We start from the raw sequence: 17,552 nt of genomic DNA, 5'->3' as shown, positions 1-17,552 counted from the left end.
TAAAATGGGCACACACAAAAAATACCACCTTGTTTTTAGGACAGTTAAGTGGATTAAATGAGTCAATGTTATTAAACATTTTGCAGATTGTCTTTTACAAAGTATTGCTTAATAAAGGGAAGTGATTATCGTACTGTTTTAACATGTTTAGAATTGAATTTATCCCAGGTTCCAACTAATGATCTTCTGTCATATTCCTCCAGTCAGTGTGAGCAATTGGGCCACGTGTGTCTTTAGCTTCTATTGTGCAATTTACTAGAGCAGGAAATGGCAACCCACTCCAGGATTTTTGCCTCGAAAATTGCACGGACAGAGGAGCATGGCGGGCTCCAGTCTTGAAGAGTTGGACACCACTGAGTGACAAACACTCATACTCATGCAACTCACTGACTGTAATGTTCTTTTTAATTGAACCCATGTACGCACAATCACAGACCAACGATATGGCAACAATCCGTAATTCTACAGTGTGTACATAGGTTTTGTTTTGTGTATTCATTTCCTTTCAGATTAACTAGTGCATGTGCACCCTGTGTTGAGGTTCTGAGAAGTTCTGGAAATATATTCCCGTCCAAGTCTGGTTCATTTGCATAGTAACAATTGTAGTGTATGCACATGCCATTTTGTAGTCCACCCTTTTTAAGTAATGTTATGCATGCGTTTATTTAGGGGATTTACCATAATTCACTTTCAGTTTTCATAGCTTTGGACATGAAGGTTGTCTTCAACACTTTGCTAGAATATATTACACAGCAATAGGCCTTTCTGTGCAGAGAGCTGCTATTATACTTCTTCTAATTTACTGGTTGGGAATATATTTCCAGATACAGGTGGAAACGCACTATGCTTAGTTTCGTAGACTTGCTGTGTGTGTGTGTGTTAGTCGCTCAGTTGTGTCTGACTCTTTGTGACCCCATGGACTGTAGCCCGCCAGGCTCTTTTGTCCATGGGGTTCTCCAGGCAAGACTACTGGAGTGGGCTGCCATTTCCTTCTCCATATAGACTTCTATATGGTGCATAAGAACTAATTTCTCAGTGTTACATAGAGATGAGCAGCTCCTCTCTGGCTGCTATGTCATTGCATGTGGGTACAACTTTTTATCACCTGAGCTTCATATTACTTCTAGGATGGGTAACCCAGCCAATTAGCTCCTTGTAGCAATTGTCGGGCCAGGCATGATTTAGGCATGTTTTCCCTCAACCTATGGAAATGAAGTATGGCCCTTGTTAGTGATGTCATAATGATTTGGTGTTTTCTTCGACTATGGGACTGGGAAATGTCCTACATAAGAATTTCCTGTGGTGGAGCCTGGCTTCTTTTCCAGCTCTTTAAAAGTCGTAAAGGGCTCTGAAGTCATGTGATCTCCCCAAATGAGATCATCTGCAATGTGTACCATGTGTTTGTAAAGCACACTTGGCCCTTAGTCTTGAGAGTTCTATTCTAGTAAAGGAACTCGTTAATGCAATGCTGATTAACTGTTTTCTTCCTGATCCTATGAGACACACGCTCGGGCATAAATTGGTCATAGCCCACGAGTGAGAAAAACACTAACTGGTAGATGACAGTCAAGCACAGCTTAATTTTCACAGGTCCAGCCTTGCTCTGGCCAAAGAAAACCAATTTAGAAAAAAAATACGTTTACTACAGGAAGCATGGAGCAAATGTCATGAAACAAAGAAGCAGACGGTTCTTGTTCCCAGATAAGATTGTTGTTTTTCAGTTACCAAGTCATGTCTGACTCTTTGTGACCCCATGGACTGCAGCAAGCCAGGTTCCTCTGTCCTCTATTTTCCCCTGGAGTTTGCTCAAATTCAAGTCCATTGAGTCAGCGATGCTATCTAACAATCTCACCCTGAGATGAGATGAGGCCACGATAGTTCATTTCTACTGGAAGGGGCTGCGATGACTTGCCTTGTATGAGCTGGTGACCATGAGTCCCATTGTCTTGCAGGTTCCCAGATGCATTTGTGACCTTTAGTTCCTTCCAGAGCAGGTTTCCAGAGGTGTCTGGGTATTGTTACTGTGCGGATAGCCAAGGGCGGGAACTGGCTGAGACAGGTAAGCACATTCCCCTGAGAGCCTAAGTGTCACTCCCTATAAAGCAGAAACAGCGGCTGGGCTGTCCTGGGTATGCAGGAGGGCACGGCCTTCACAACCTTCAAGGGAGGTACTTTGAATAGAGCTGCTGCTCATCCACATGGTGCCTTTGCTGGGAAGTTACCCCATCAGCCCCCTCTCTGAGCAGATGCAGCTCCGAGCTTGGCGAGTGGTGCCCGGGCTGGGTTTCATTCTCTGCTCTCTCAGCTGTGCTCCCTCGTGCTATGAACAACCTGTGCAACCACTCAGAGCTGCCCTGACTTTGAAAACCATTAAAGCCTTGTTCAGGCCCAAAGCACAGTGAGGCCCGCTGGGGGCTCCAGCCTCTTTATATCTGTTTGCATGGTGGTGAGGTCAGGGCCTCCTTTCTGCATGAACCCATCCCTTCCAAATGCTTGCTTTCTTGGCTCAGGTTTGGAGCTGTTACTTGATGAAATTTATGACACTATTTTTGCCGGCCTGGACCTTGCTTCCACCTTCGCTGAGACCACTCTGTACAGGATATTGCAGAGACGGTTCCTAGCAGTGCAGCTAGTCATCTCCGGCAGATTCCGATGTGAGTACAAGGTGGAGGCAGGTGTGTTTCCGCTAGGAGTAAACCACTCAGCTTTCGTGTCCCTGCAGCCTCCATGGCTGTCCTACCAAAGCGGGCGTGGGGACTGAATTGACTTTCCCAGAGTCCAGAACGCGTGCTGTAAACACACTAACCGCCCTGCTTTTCCTGTCTGGATCTCTCATAGGCCCCACGAAATGTGAAGTGGAGCGGTTTGCAGCCACCAGCTTCCATCACCCCTATGTACCGAGCTGCCGCCGGGACGGGGAGTACCAGGCGGTACAGTGCCAGCGGGGAGGGCCGTGCTGGTGCGTGGACGGCCGGGGACAGGAGCTCCCGGGGACGCGGCGGCGAGGGGAGCCTCCGTCCTGTGGTGGGTGTTCTCTCCAAGCCTCCTCCCTGTTCTCGTCAGGTCATGTTACTGTATCCGTCTCTCCAGACTGACCTTTCCAGAACATTCTGTTGCCTCCCAGGGGTGCCCCACAGACCCTTCAAGTTCAACAGGATGGAAACCCGTCTATCATTATTAATTTCCATTATGTTTCTCGCCCCGTATCAGACATGGTTTTTTCCTCAGGGAGCTCCGAGAATAGTAGGAGAGGAGAGAATTAAGTATACTGCGCCCCGAGAGAAGTGTATGCTGACAGCTCTAGGAGCACAGGGCATCAGGGGGTCCATTCTGTCTGCGCCTGTATGGCGAGAAGACATCCAGGAGGGCTTCATGGCAGAGGTGATGCTTGATGAGCATCTTCTAAACTAAAGATGCTTCCTGAAGGATGAAAATAAAGAGGTGTTCACTAGAGTCACAGTTGGGGAAGCAAAATTATAGGAACATAAATATGGATGGGGCCTGACTTAACAGTGGCTTGACTTACAATTTTTAGACTTCACGACAGTGCAAAAATGATACATGTTCAGTAGAAATAGTGCTTTGAATCTTGAACATTTCCTGGCCTAGGGATATGTGGCATGGAACTTTCTCATGATGCTAACCAGTGGCAGTGAGCCACAGCTCCCAGTCAGCCACATGACTGTACCCCATACACTTATGACAATTCTGTACCCGGACAGCTATTCCATTTTTCCCTTCCAGTACAGTTACTCAATAATTCCCTGGCAGTCCAGTGGTTAGGATTTGGCACGCTGCTGGGGCCCAGGTTCAATCCCTGCTTGGGGAACTAAGATCTTGCAAGTTGCATGGTATGGGATTCCCCCTCCAAAAAATTATGAGATATTTGAAACTTTATCACAAAATGGGCTTGGTGTTCAGATGACCTTACCCAGTTGCATGGTAATGTAAGTGTTCTGAGCATGTTTAATGTAGGCGGGGCTAAACCATGGTGTTAGGAATTCAGTGCGTTTTTGACTTAATGATATTTTCAACTTATGATGAGTTTATCAGGATGTCATTCCATCCTAGTTGAGGAAGATCTGTGATAGGCGTTGGTGTGCTGAGGAACATGACTGAGCGACTTTCACATGTGCTAAGGAGCATGGAGTCTGCGAGAAGGATAGAGACAAAAACTTGCCGGAGCATGTTTGGGGGTGTGTGTGTGCGCGCGCGCGCATTTGAGCTCAGTTGTGTCCGACTCTTGTGATCCCATGGACTATAGCCCGCCAGGTTCCTCTGTGCATGGGATTTTCCAAACAAGAATACTGGAGTGAGTTGCCGTTTCCTCTCCCAGGGGTCTTTCCAACCCAGGATCAAACCTAATTCTCCTGCATTGGAAGGCGGATTCTTTACCACCAAGTTGCCTGGGACGCTCCTGTTTTGAGTGGGGGACTCTGAAAGTCACGGGTCATTAGGTCTTTCATATCAAGCAGAGCCTTGGGGGCTTCATCCTCCAGCTTTCAGAGAAGCTGTTGAGGGCTTTGAAGCTGGAGAGTGCCCTGTGTGGGTTGTGTGGAAAGGCAACCCAGGAATTTTGGAGCAGAGATTGAACAGGAGTGTCAGGCTATAGGCAGTAGGCATTTAAAGGTCATTGAGGTGTCCTAAAGAGAGATGAGCGGCCTATATTACTTTCCTGGGGTGACTGTAGCAAATGACCACCCATGGAATGGCTTAGAACAGCAGAGATGTATTCTTGTGCAGTTCTAAAGGCTGGATGTCTAATATCAATGTGTCAGCAGGGCAGTGCTTGCTCCAAAGGCTTCAGGTGAAAATCCTTGTTTCTTCTTGGTTGTGGTAGTCACCAACAATCTTTTTTGTTTTTGTTTTTTTAGCCAGAAACTTAGTTGCTTTATTTTCTTTTTAAAAAAGATTTTATTGGAGTGTAGTTGATTTACAATGCTGTGTCAGTTTCAAGTGTACAGAAGAGTGAATCATTTATACATATATCTTCTCTTTTTTAGATTATTTTCCCATATAGGTCACTATAGAGAATTGAGTACAGTTCCCTGTACTATACAGTAGGTCCTTATTAGTTATCCATTTTATACATAGTAGTGTGTATATGCGGAGAAGGCAATGGCAAGCCACTCCAGTACTCTTGCCTGGAAAATCCCATGGATGGAGGAGCCTGGTAGGCTGCAGTCCGTGGGGTCGCTAACGGTCGGACACAACTGAGCAACTTCACTTTCACTTTTCATTTTCACACATTGGAGAAGGAAATGGCAACCCACTCCAGTGTTCTTGCCTGGAGAATCCCAGGGCCGGGGGAGCCTGGTGGGCTTCCGTCTATGGGGTCACACAGAGTCGGACACGACTGAAGTGACTTAGCAGCAGCAGCAGCAGCAGTGTGTATATGTTGGGCTTTCCTGATGGCTCAGTCGGTTAAGAATCTGCCTACAAGCAGGAGAGCTGGGTTCGATCCCTGGGTTGGGAAGATCCCCTGGAGGAGGAGGAAATCGCAACCCACTCCATTATTCCTGTCTGGGGAGTCTTATGGACAGAGGAGCCTGGTGGCTATAGTCCATAGGGCTGTAAGAGTCAGACCGGAGTTAGCGCCTCAACCACCAGCAGCGTGTATGTGTCTATCTCAGTCTCACAATTTATCCTTCTGTAGCACCTCCTACCCTCTAGTAACCTTAAATTTGTTTTACACCTGTAACTCTTTTTATTTCTGCTTTGTAGATAAGTTCATTTGTCCCCATCTTTGGATTTCACCTGTAAACAGTGTATGCTATTTGCCCTCCTCTGTCTGACTTGCTTCACTCAATATGGCCATCTCTAGTTGGCCATTCCCTAGTTCATCCAGGTTGCTGCAAATAGCATTATTTCGTTCTTTTTTACACCAACCACCTTTGGCCTTCCTTGGCTTGCGGCTGCAGAACGCCACACTCCGCCCCTGTCGTCACATGGCTGTCTGCCTCTGTGTCTTGTCTCCTTCTCTTGTAATGACACCAGTCATAGAGGATTAAAAGCCCACTTTAGTGTGGACTTACCAGGTGGCGCTAGTGGTAAAGAATCCACCCACCATTCAGGAGAGGCAAGAGATGCAAGAAAGGTGGCTTTGATCCCTGGATCAGGCAAATCTGGAGAAGGGAACGGCAACCCACTCCAGTATTCCCGCCGGGAAAATCCCACGGACAGGTGAGCCTGGCAGGCTAAAGTCCACGGGGCTGAAAAGAGTCGGACACGACTGAGCCACTGATCGTGCTGCCTTACCCTAGTGTGACCCCATGCTAACTAATCACACCTACAATGGCCTGCATCATATTCTGAAGTTGCAGGAGGGATGTGAATTCTAGGGAGACACTGTTCAGTCCAGGACAGGAAGCAATACTGAAGCAGAAGCAGCGGGCTGGGGACAAGGGTGTGAACTTGAGTCAGGCAGCCAACTCCGTTCCTCCTTACACCGAGACCCTGAAGGGTGTTAGTGGTGGAGCAGGAGGAGTCTAGGAGCACTCAAAGGCTCCCAGTTGGGGTGAGCTGGATGGACTCAGCAAGATGTGAGACAGTGAAGGAGGAGGACAGTCTTTTCAGAGCCTCGAAATAGACGTGTGTTAACATTCTTTCAGTGACTTCCTGGGAAACCATTTGATTTCTCCAACTTAACATTTTGAGTTCTCAGCACTGTATTGGGTAGCGTCCTTTTGGCTAAGTGTGACGATGTAGAAAAAGAACGTTGTGAAGCTCTGCCAGGAAGGTAGCCTTTACAGTTCCACCCTGGTTCTGTTAGATTCCAGGTGAAAATGAAGAACTATGGTCTTCCACATTAAAACCAAAAGTACTTCCAAATGCATAGATCATGTTTATACATATTCTAGTTTTTCCATCTGTTGTATCAGTCTCATCACCATGGAAACATGTGCTACAAGAAACCAATATCTGATGTTTTTCTTTGCCTTGGTAACACTACACAACGAATGAATGGACAGGATATGCTCCCAATTAGGGAGAGAGAGTAAGCAGAGACGTGAGCGTGGTTTCTTCCCTGCCTTCCTGTGGTACCCGTCAGAGGAAGCCCTGGCCTCGTGGACGGCTGTGTTATATGTTCAGATGTTGCCAGTGTCTCTCACTCTCCCTGGGCGCATGTTCCAGCTCTTACTCTGTTGCCTGGTTACAGAGTGAAATTGGCTGACTTTTCTTGGCACCTGTGTGAACTGAGGGGAATGAATTATTTTGAAAAGTTGGGGGTGGGGTGAGTTGAAAAGAACTTCTAAGATTTATGGTTTTATGGAAAAAAACGGAGTTTTCTCCCTTCCACTTATGTGACTGAGATGATCAGAGTTTGAGTTTTAAAACTTTTTTCTGAATATGAAGACCGTCGACTTGGTATATTCAGACAGAAGGACCTGACCATGCATGGAGTTGATTACTAATTGATAATTTCAAGGAAAGTTCAAGAAGTCTGGAAGACTGTGCTCAGTGTGTTTGCTGAGCGGCCATTATCATATTATACTGTGGGAAATACCATCATTCCTGTAATGTTGTTTAGTTGCTCAGTCGTGTCCAACTCTGTGACCTCATGGACTGTAACCCTCCAGGCTCCTCTCTCCATGAGATTTCCGAGGCAGGAATGCTGGAGTGGGTTGCTATTTCTTTTTCAGGTGATCTTTCCGACTCAGGAGTTGAACCTGAGTCTCCTGAATTGGCAGGCAGGTTCTTTATCACTGAGCCACGAGGGAAGCCCAATTCCTCTAATATTGCACATTAAAACATAGGAAATTTTTCTTATTATGGAAAATATCAATAGCATTTAAAGTATGGTTTTTAACCTCAAACACACGATAAACTAGTTAACCTAGATAAGATGATCTCCACGGAGGAATAGGCAGCCTCTTGAATAGCATTATAATGAAGCGTTAAAAACCATTGAGTGTTCTGATAGGAGAACTCTGGAAAACAACATTCCATTAAAAACAAACAGGAATTTGTTGGTGCAGGAGTTTCCTAGGGCGGCCATAACAAATGACCACAAACTGAATGGCTTAAAACAACAGACATTTATTTTCTCACCGTCCTGGAGGCCAGAAGTCTGAAATCAAGGTGTGGGCAGGGCTGTGTTCCCTCGGGAAGCTCCAGGGTAGGGTAGAGTCCTTGCCAGCTTCTGGTGTATGCTGGCAGTCTCTGGCATTCATTAGCTAACAGCTGCATCACCCTAGTCTCTGCCTTCCCTGTTCCTGTGTCTCTGTATTCACATGGCATTCTTTAAGGACACTAGTCATTGGTTTTAGGACCCACCCTAAACCAGTATGCCCTCATTTTAACTAATGACATCCACAGAGATGTTATTTCCAAATGAGATCACAGTTGGAGGTTCTGGGCGGACATGGGCATTGGGCAAGGCAGGGCACCCACCGGTGGGGAGATATTATGCCAGTGGGCACATTTGATGAGTGTGTGGGCAGGTCTCCAGAAAGTGGGCCAGTGTCTCTGAGCCCTGTCTTAGGAAGGGGTCACCCTCGAGGGGAATCAAGGAGAGGAAGTCAAGTCAGCTGGAGTCCTCACTCCCCAAGATGGGGGTCGCAGACTCTGCTCAGGGGGACGGAACAAATAGAAGGGTATGTAGAAAGGAGGAGGCAGAGATTCAGTCCTTGACTGACTCTTTTTCATCTCACTACCAGAAAGATCTGAGGGCTGTGTCAGAAATGCTGTTGTTGCTTTTGTTCCACCTGCCAAGCAGGAGACACGGGTTCAATCCCTGGGTCGGGAAGATACCCTGGAGAAGGAAATGGCAACCCACTCCAGTCTTCTTTTCTGGGAAATCCCATGGACAGAAGAGACTGGCAGGCTACAGTCCATAGGGTCACAAGGAGTCAGACAGTGATTATTAAACAACAGCAAACCAGAAAGATCTGAGGGTCAGGGTCTTGCGTCAGGGTCACTGGCGATGGTGAAACTATTTCTCCATTTGTGTCTCTGCTATTTGTGTCTCTGCTTGCATTCCCGCTGCAGCTGAAGACCAGTCTTGTCCCTCCGAGAGGCGGCGGGCCTTTGCCAGACTCCGCTTTGGGCCCTCTGGCTACTTCAGCCAGCGGAGCTTGCTCTTGGCTCCCAAAGAAGGACCGGTGTCTCAGAGATTCGCCAGATTTGCCGCATCCTGCCCGCCCTCCATCAAGGAGCTCTTTCTGGATTCTGGAATTTTCCAGCCAATGCTGCAAGGACAGGACACACAGTTTGTTGCCCCAGAAAGTCTCCTCAAGGAAGCCATTAGAGGGATTTTTCCCTCCCGAGAGCTGGCCCGCCTCGCCCTGCAGTTCACCACCAACGCAAAGCGACTGCAGCAAAACCTCTTCGGGGGGAGATTTTTGGTGAACGTCGGCCAGTTTAACTTGTCTGGAGCCCTGGGCACAAGAGGCACATTTAACTTCAGTCACTTTTTCCAGCAGCTGGGTCTCCCAGGCTTTCAGGATAGAAGGGCACTAGCTGATCTGGCCAAGCCCCTCTCCGTGGGACTGAAATCAAATCCTGCCTCCAAAGCTCCCAAAGCCTCCAAGACAGGCATTGCCCCGAGGAAGCCAGTTGTGGGCAGCTTTGGCTTTGAAGTCAACTTACAAGAAAACCAAAATGCCCTGCGATTCCTTTCTTCCCTCCTGGAGCTTCCAGAATTCCTTCTCTTCTTGCAGCATGCTCTTTCTGTGCCAGAGGACACAGCGAGGGATTTAGGTGACGTGATGGAAATGGTGTTCAGCTCTCAGGGCTGCGGGCAGGCACCCGGCAGCCTTTTCGTCCCGGCATGCACCGCGGAAGGGAGCTACGAGGAGGTCCAGTGCTTCGCCGGAGACTGCTGGTGTGTGGATGCCCGGGGCCGAGAACTTGCTGGCTCCCGGGCTAGAGGTGGACGACCCCGGTGCCCCACGGAGTGCGAAAAGCAGAGGGCACGCATGCAGAGCCTCTTGGGTAGCCAGCCCGCTGGGTCCAGCCTGTTTGTCCCTGCTTGCACCAGCGAGGGGAACTTTCTCCCTGTCCAGTGCTTCAACTCAGAGTGCTACTGTGTGGACTCCGAGGGTCAGCCTGTTCCCGGAACTCGAAGTGCGCTTGGAGAGCCCAAGAAATGTGAGTCTGTTGAGTGATCAACCTGCAGACTCCGATTCACCCCTAGGGCCCTGACATGACGCATCAGAGTCGTAGTTAAAGCCCAAACTTCTGCTAATGGTGAAATTTGCTGGCTGATTTAAACACTGTCCAGAAAGGCCTTGATAATGTTAACCATTCCAATGAGTGGAATTGGGAGATTAATTTGGCCTTAAGAAGCTGCCACATAAAATTTCTGCGGTGCTGACAACAGCTGGTCTCAACTGCATTGATTTAGTGATGGGCAGGCTCTCTCTCTCTCTGAATATTTACAAATTTAAGGTTGATGGGGTTTCTATGGCTGTGTAAGGTTTTAGATGGAGTTTGGACAGATAAGGACTTCCATCTTGGTCTTGGGTTTCCCAGGTGGCACTAGTGGTAAAGAACCCATCTGCCAGTGCAGGAGATGAAAGAGACAGGGGTTCGATTCCTGGGTCGGGAAGATCCCTCTGGAGAAGGAAATGCAACCCAGTCCAGTATTCTTGCCTGGAGAATCCCAAGGAGAGAGGAGCCTGGCATGCAAAGGTGTGGTCCCCTTTGCCAGTCCATGGGATGGCAAAGAGTCGGACACAACTGAAACGACTTGACACATATGCATCTTGGTCTTTGGGGCTTATTAACCTGACATTCCTGTGTTTCGTTCCTCCCCAGGTCCCAGCCCCTGTCAGTTACAGGCTGAGCGAGCCTTCCTCGGGATGGTGCGGGCCCTGGTCTCTAATCCCAGCACGCCACCCGCCTTCTCCAGCATCTACATCCCTCAATGCAGTGCCAGTGGTCAGTGGAGACCCGTGCAATGTGACGGGCCCCCTGAGCAAGCCTTTGAATGGTATGAACGCTGGGAGGCTCAGAACAGTGCTGGCCAGGCGCTGACCCCGGCGGAACTGCTAATGAAGATCATGAGCTACAAAGAAGCAGCTTCCAGAAACTTCCGTCTCTTCATTCAAAATCTGTACGAGGCTGGTCAACAAGGCATCTTCCCAGGGCTGGCGAGATATTCTTCTTTCCAAGATGTCCCAGTGTCAGTGTTGGAAGGGAACCGGACCCAGCCTGGAGGGAACGTGCTTCTGGAACCCTACCTCTTCTGGCAGATCCTAAATGGCCAGCTTGACCGATACCCAGGGCCCTACTCAGACTTTAGCACCCCTCTGGCCCACTTTGACCTCCGGAGCTGCTGGTGTGTGGATGAGGCTGGTCAGAAGCTGGAAGGAACCTGGAACGAGCCCAGCAAGTTTCCAGCATGTGAGTTCCTAGTGTGGAATAAACATTAGCTACTACTAATCTTACAAAGTGTGTGTGCCATCAGTGCAGTGAATCCGATTGCGGAGACAAAACAGAAAGAACATTCCAGGTTATGGGAAGAGTTGGGGCAAAGGGAACAGCTGAGGCAGAAATGCCTGTGTATGCTTATGGGTGTGCATACTTCAAAGGCGTCAGAGGGAGCTCCCCATGGTGGGTGAATCCATCTGCCTTTCCTCCCCAGGTCCTGGTTCTTGTGAGGAGGTGAAGCTTCGCGTCCTGCAGTTCATCAGGGAAGCAGAAGAGATTGTCACGTATTCTAACAGTTCTCGCTTCCCTCTGGGAGAGAGTTTCCTTGCGGCCAAAGGAATCCGGCTGACTGACGAGGAGCTGGCCTTTCCTCCACTCTCCCTGTCCCGGGAGACTTTCTTGGAGAAGTTTCTGAGTGGGAGTGATTATGCCATTCGACTGGCAGCTCAGTCCAGTGAGTGCCCCGTGCTTCTGGTTTCTTGTTTCTTATTTGGCGGAAGAGAGAGCTTGAATGAGTTCCTCTTAGGTCATCTTTAGAGCTGTGGTTTCCCCGGCCCATGGGTTCCGGAGAAGACAAACGTGTTTTATGATCCCAAAGCTGGAAGTTTTCCCACCCCTCCAAGATGGCACCCAATCCTCCAGCAGAGCCACTTGGGGGCAGGGCTCTATGTTTTGTATTGCACATGGTGCCTGTAGCCCACCAGGAAGCCAAGTATTTGGGTTAAAATATTCAAATGTGTGAGCCCCAAAATCTCCTACTCCCTTGTGGCTGGTTCTGAAGTTTCCCTCCATTTCCAAGGACTCAGGAACACCCCTAGGGAGAAAGGAGAAGAGCCCTCCTAAACTGAAGAAACACACTTTGGGTTTAGGCACCTTCCTCATGTGATCAAATCTAATCCAGGTAGTTAACTCCAAAAAGTACCACTTGATCCCTGCTCATGACAGAGACGTATGCTCAGAAGGCTGACACTGCTCCAGCCTGGGGACAGTTCAGCATTGCTTGACACGTACCCCTGGCCAAGCACTTTCTGCGCTAAGTAGATCTTTACCAGATCTCTGTATCTGATCCTCTGACAGTTCCGTGAGAGTGATGCTGTAATCACCATCTGTGAGTCTTTTCAGAAGTGGACACGGAGGTTAAGTCACACATCCAAGTTCACCCAACCAGCAACTAGCGGAGCCTGGATGCGATGCTGGTGGTTTGGCCCCCAGGCCTCTGTCCCCTGCTCCCCCCGTAACATCCAGACCAAGACAAAGAGTGCCCTCGCCCACAGGCTGGAGCCTCCCTGCCCTCACCTTCCTGGCAGTTCTGCTGCCCCCTTGGCATTGGGCTTCCCTTGCCTTTTTTCCCCTAACCCCACATGAGAGTCTCCCCAGAGCCATCTTTGTTTCCTCCCCGTTCCCAGCCACATCTGCTGGAGAACAAGACGCCCCACCTTACTCCTCACATCCTGGGTCTCGTGCAGCGCCCGGCAGAATGTGGGGACCTGGAAAAGGATGCTTAACTGTCCTCCTTGCTCCTTTCTTTTCTTCTCTCTCCTTCCCTACCCAGGAACTTTTTTTTTTTTTTTTTTTTCCCCTCTGTTCCTTGGAGACTTGGAGATTCTGCTTTTGGCAGGAACCCAGTTTTTTAAAAAATGTTGTTCCTGGGCAAGTTGTCATGTAATCAAAGAGAGGAGGAGGGGTTGATGCCCTTGAGTGGTGACCACTTCGGTCAGGGAGGGAAATTTAGAGGAAGAGAGAGAAGTGTTGGCCCCATGGGAATTTATTGGCTGAATGTCGTGGTGGCACGTTGCTCGTTGCTCAGGAGTCAGGATAAGGAAGTTCCTCTCCCCCAAGCCACTGGCTCTGCTTTTGCAAGTCTGGTGCCGTTGGGAAAAAAGGAAGTGTCTGTAGAGAACAACCAGGGTTGGTCACTTTTCTGGGCACCCCTTCAGGTGAGAAGGGGCACCTCTAACTGCGCCAGAGGAGAGGAAGCTCTTGGTGTGCAGAACTCCGGAGCCTGGGCAGTCTGGGGAGGCCCAGCCCAGTAAGAGACTGAGGGCCACAAGCGTTTTTGGCCCACAGAACCCTGCAGCGGTGTCCCGGGGTCTCTAGGGAGGAGGGGTGGGCACAGGAGGAAAGGCCGTTACAAAACGTGCCATCAGTGTTACCAGCGATCGCTGTTCTCTCATGTGCCTGGAGACTCTGCCTTAAGCTATGGGCTCTAGAGGAGAATTCCTGGAGGAGGAACAGTGATTCCTTCAAACCTGGCTGATATTTTTTACTTTTTTGGCTACACCATGTTGCTTGTGGGATCTTAGTTCCCCAACCAGGGATCAAACCCGTGCCCCTGCAGTGGAAGCATGGAGTCCCAGTCACTGGACTGCCAGGGAATTCCCATCAGCCGGCATTTTAATTTTAAAGCGCAATCTGGTGAGTGCCTACCCACTCCTCGATGAACCTCTGTCCTGTTTTGGGGTGGAAATGTTTGTCACAGAAATCAAAAGCCTATGTTGGGAAAGGACAAGGTGGCTGTTCTCAGGACAGAGTCCGCTCGGCCTGGGCTTTGCCCGTCCAGTGCTCACCTCCCTCCTCCTGTCTCCCGACTCCAGCCTTTGACTTCTACCAGAGACGCCTGGTGACCCTGGCCGAGTCCCCACTAGCATCCAGCCCTGTGCGGTCCAGCCCCTACGTGCCTCAGTGTGACGCCTTCGGAGGCTGGGAGCCTGTGCAGTGCCATGCCGCAACGGGTGAGGCGGGCAGGATCCCTGGGGAGGCTGAGGGATACCGCTCCTTTTCATGTGGAGAAAAGAGCCCTAAAAAGAAAGAAAGGAAAGAGCCCTGCACTACAGGGCAAAGCAAAGTGGACTCTAGGCCTCTCTTCGGCAGCTGGTGGCAAGCCCCTTAATTCTTCTGCCATCCGGTTGTTCCATCTGTACAATGGGAGTGGTAACCTTCTGCCTGCCTGAAGATCTAGTGGGTAGCTGCTGGGGTTTCTGGGTGTTAGGGCCTCTGCTTGTGGACTATGTTAGGAAGAGCAGACTGGTAGGGGTTTGTGTGAGAGAACTTATTGGCACTGCTAGGGATTTTTTAAATTTTGGTTAGAGTATGGTTGATTTCTAATACTGTGTGATAATAGTTTCTGCTGTACAGCAAAGTGAGCAGGTTATACCTAAACCCACTCTTTTTCAGATTCTTTTCCCATATAGGCCACTACGGACTATTGAGTAGAGTTTCCTGTGCTACACAGCCAGTCCATATTTGTTATCTCTTTTATGTATGGCAGTGTGTATTGCAGGACCCTCAGGGCAGGGCCCGTGGGCACTTCCTGAACTTCTGGCCGGGGCTCTTTTCCAGGGCACTGCTGGTGTGTGGACGGGAGGGGAGAGTACATCCCCGCCTCGCTGACCGCCCGCTCCCGGCAGATCCCGCAGTGTAAGTGGGGCCGCCAGACTGGCCGGCGGGCCTTCTAGTGGGTGCCCTGCCCGGGGAGGCTCTGTGGGTCAGCGCTTCAGACCAACCCCCGAGAGCAGGCAGATCACACCCCGCAAGTCCCCAGGCCTGGAAGATTTCCCTGACCTTGGTCGTAGTTCTAATGGTGCCCCTCGTTTCCCAAGTGGAGGGAGCGAGCTGGGCATGGGCAAGGAGCTCCAGGTCCGCCCCCCGACACCGGCTTCCTGGGAAGTTTCATCTATTTCTGTGCTTTCTACAACGACCGCATGTCTGGTCCCTAGTCCAACCTCTCTCTGAGTCTGGACCCGTGTAATCAAGCGCTCACTTTGTGTCTCTGAGATGAAATGTCCCACGTGGGTCTTTGTCCCCTACCCTCAGCCTGCTTCTCTGGGGTCTCAGCTCTCTGCACAAGGCACCTCCACCTACCCAATGGCTCCGACACTCGGGGCCAGCCTGGGCTCCCCACCTGCCCTCAGCGCCTGCGGCCAGCCTGTTGAGAGCTCCCCTCTCTCCCCACCCAGGCCCCACTAGCTGTGAGAGATCGCGAGCCAGTGGGCTGCTTTCCAGCTGGAAACAGGCTGGTGTCCAAGTGGAACCATCTCCTAAAGGCCTGTTCATCCCGACCTGCTTAGAGGTAAGTTTCTGAAGGCCCAAGAAGGTTCCAGAAGCCAGAACTTTCTGGATGGCACATTTTCTAGTATTCAATAAACTTGTTTCAATTGAAAACTCACAAGGAAGTCTAGGCCTCGGTTGTTGTCCCAGTCCTGGCTGACCCAAGCCATGTGGTGGTGGTGATGTTTAGCTGATCAGTCATGTTCGACTCTTTTATGACCCCACGGACTATAGCCTGCCAGGATTCTCTGTTCGTGGAGTTTTCCAAGCACGAATACTGGAGTAGGTTGCCACTTCCTCCTCTAGGGGAGCTTCCTGAGCCAGGTATCAAACCCACATCTCTTGCATGTCCTGCTTTGGCAGGCAGATCCTTTAATACTGAGCCACCTGGAGGCCCAAGCTAGATGACCTTGGGCAATTTATTTACCGTCTCTGTGTTTCTCTGGGCTTTGCGTTATCCTAAAATCAGGTCACATTTTAATCTTCCCTAGCCCTAGGACTGTTTTGAGGCTTTTAGGAAATACCTTTAATGAAAACTCTTTGAAGAATAATATACACATGCATGATTCCTTAAACCATGTAGCCACATCAACATGCCCATCATAGTTCAACTTCTCAACATAAATGGAAGACTATAATATTTCCCTCTCCAGCTCCCTGGTTGTCATGATTTAGGGCAGTGATTGATGTGAAAGCTCTTAGAGACTTCTTGCTGGAACCAACCCCTCAGGTACCAGCTGATGGAACTCCCTGTGGCTCAGGCCCTGTACCCTGAAGTAGGGGTGATGGGAACACCGCCACCCACTCTGCTGGGCTCGCAGGGGCTCCGAGGAAGTTAGATGAAATCAGCAGTGCAGAGGCTCGTAAAATGCAAAGTACTGAGCAAAAGGCCCCTTGTTACTGTCCCTCACTGTCATTAATAGTGTTTGGTGCTACACACATGGACCCTGATTACGGCAGTTTTGTAAAGAAATTAGCGGATCTAGTCTTTTATCTTGGCTGGCAGCTCCCTACCACTGAAATGAGAGTCTGCTCCATCATCCTGGGAGGCAAGTCCATCTGTGGAGGGGAGGCAGGAACCACAGTCCTGATGGACGGAAAAGTGATTCAGACCAGCTCCCAGAGAACCTCTGATCATGTGGATCCCCAGGCTGGCTCCTGGAAGGACCCAAGTGCCAGGAAACAGGACCCAAGATGCCCAGTGCCCACGCTGGATGGCTATGTGTTGGACCTGCTCCTCAGGAGAAGTCATGTTAGCAGCTGTTATGTTCTCAGTTGTAGATCTTTATAATCCCATATTTTCTCAAACCTTTGCTTGGGTTTGGATCCTACCTGTGTGGCTTGAAAGCTGTGCACCCGGGGGCACCTCATCTGATTTCCCTGGGTCTCTCTGAGTAGAACGGGGACGTAGGCTCTCTACTGACATCAGGGACTGAAGGACACCCCGGGGGCCTCCTGATTATGTTCTCTGTAAGTGTCGGCTGTTGCTACGATGGTCATTTATCATCTGTGAAAGTGGCATAGCAGAGTATAGAATGAACAAGTGGCCTCAGAAAGCTCAAGGAAACTCTCAGTGGTCCCAGGGAGCTTGGTCTTGGCCTCCCTTCTGCCTGCAGCTGCACACACACGAGAGAGGACATTATCTTCACCAGGAGTGCATGAGTCCATCTGGTCCCATCTCCTCTCTTTTTAGATGAGGAAACTCGCTCCAGTGAATTGGAGGAGCTTGCCCAGCATCCCCAGCTGGCTGAGGAGAGAGGGGCCCTGGGCAAAGGCAGGGGACTGCCTCCTCCCTTGTCTTTCTTTTCTATTACAGACCCCTTTTCTCCAAGGGATGCTGGCTGAAAATCATTTCTGGAACTAAGGGGATGGTTTCAAGACAGTGGCTGGGCTCTGGGGCTGGGCAGGTTTGGGCCTAGCCCAGGTCTGCTACTCCCCAGCTGCGGGATGTTGCTCTGCCACTTTCTCTCTCTGAGTGAGCCTCAGTTTTCCCCACTCTAAAAATGGGTTCACTGCAGTTCTTGTCTCATGTGGATGTTATAGCCATGAATTCAGGCAATGTACGTAAAGGGTCTCAAACAGGACAGCCCCTTCCAGCCCCTCCCCAGTGTCTGGAAAAGCCATTGCCA

General features: G+C 49.8%; 1 protein-coding gene across 1 annotated transcript in view; it reads left to right on the top strand.

The window, feature by feature from the left end:
- Positions 1-17,552, top strand: part of TG (thyroglobulin) — a 240,814-nt gene that overhangs the window by 10,813 nt on the left and 212,449 nt on the right. The window contains exons 6-14 of the mRNA XM_055431976.2: positions 1,953-2,059; positions 2,511-2,654; positions 2,839-3,024; positions 8,992-10,092; positions 10,762-11,349; positions 11,591-11,830; positions 13,971-14,108; positions 14,716-14,793; positions 15,333-15,445. Coding sequence (XP_055287951.2) covers positions 1,953-2,059; positions 2,511-2,654; positions 2,839-3,024; positions 8,992-10,092; positions 10,762-11,349; positions 11,591-11,830; positions 13,971-14,108; positions 14,716-14,793; positions 15,333-15,445 — 2,695 coding nt within the window. The remainder of the gene's footprint in view (positions 1-1,952; positions 2,060-2,510; positions 2,655-2,838; positions 3,025-8,991; positions 10,093-10,761; positions 11,350-11,590; positions 11,831-13,970; positions 14,109-14,715; positions 14,794-15,332; positions 15,446-17,552) is intronic.

This window comes from Moschus berezovskii, chromosome 16, assembly GCF_049115385.1.
Source record: "Moschus berezovskii isolate FMDL1 chromosome 16, NW_MosBer_1.0, whole genome shotgun sequence".
Lineage (NCBI taxonomy): Eukaryota > Metazoa > Chordata > Mammalia > Artiodactyla > Moschidae > Moschus > Moschus berezovskii.
Note: the sequence above shows the minus strand (reverse complement) of the source record. Positions and strands in the feature narration are given on the sequence as shown.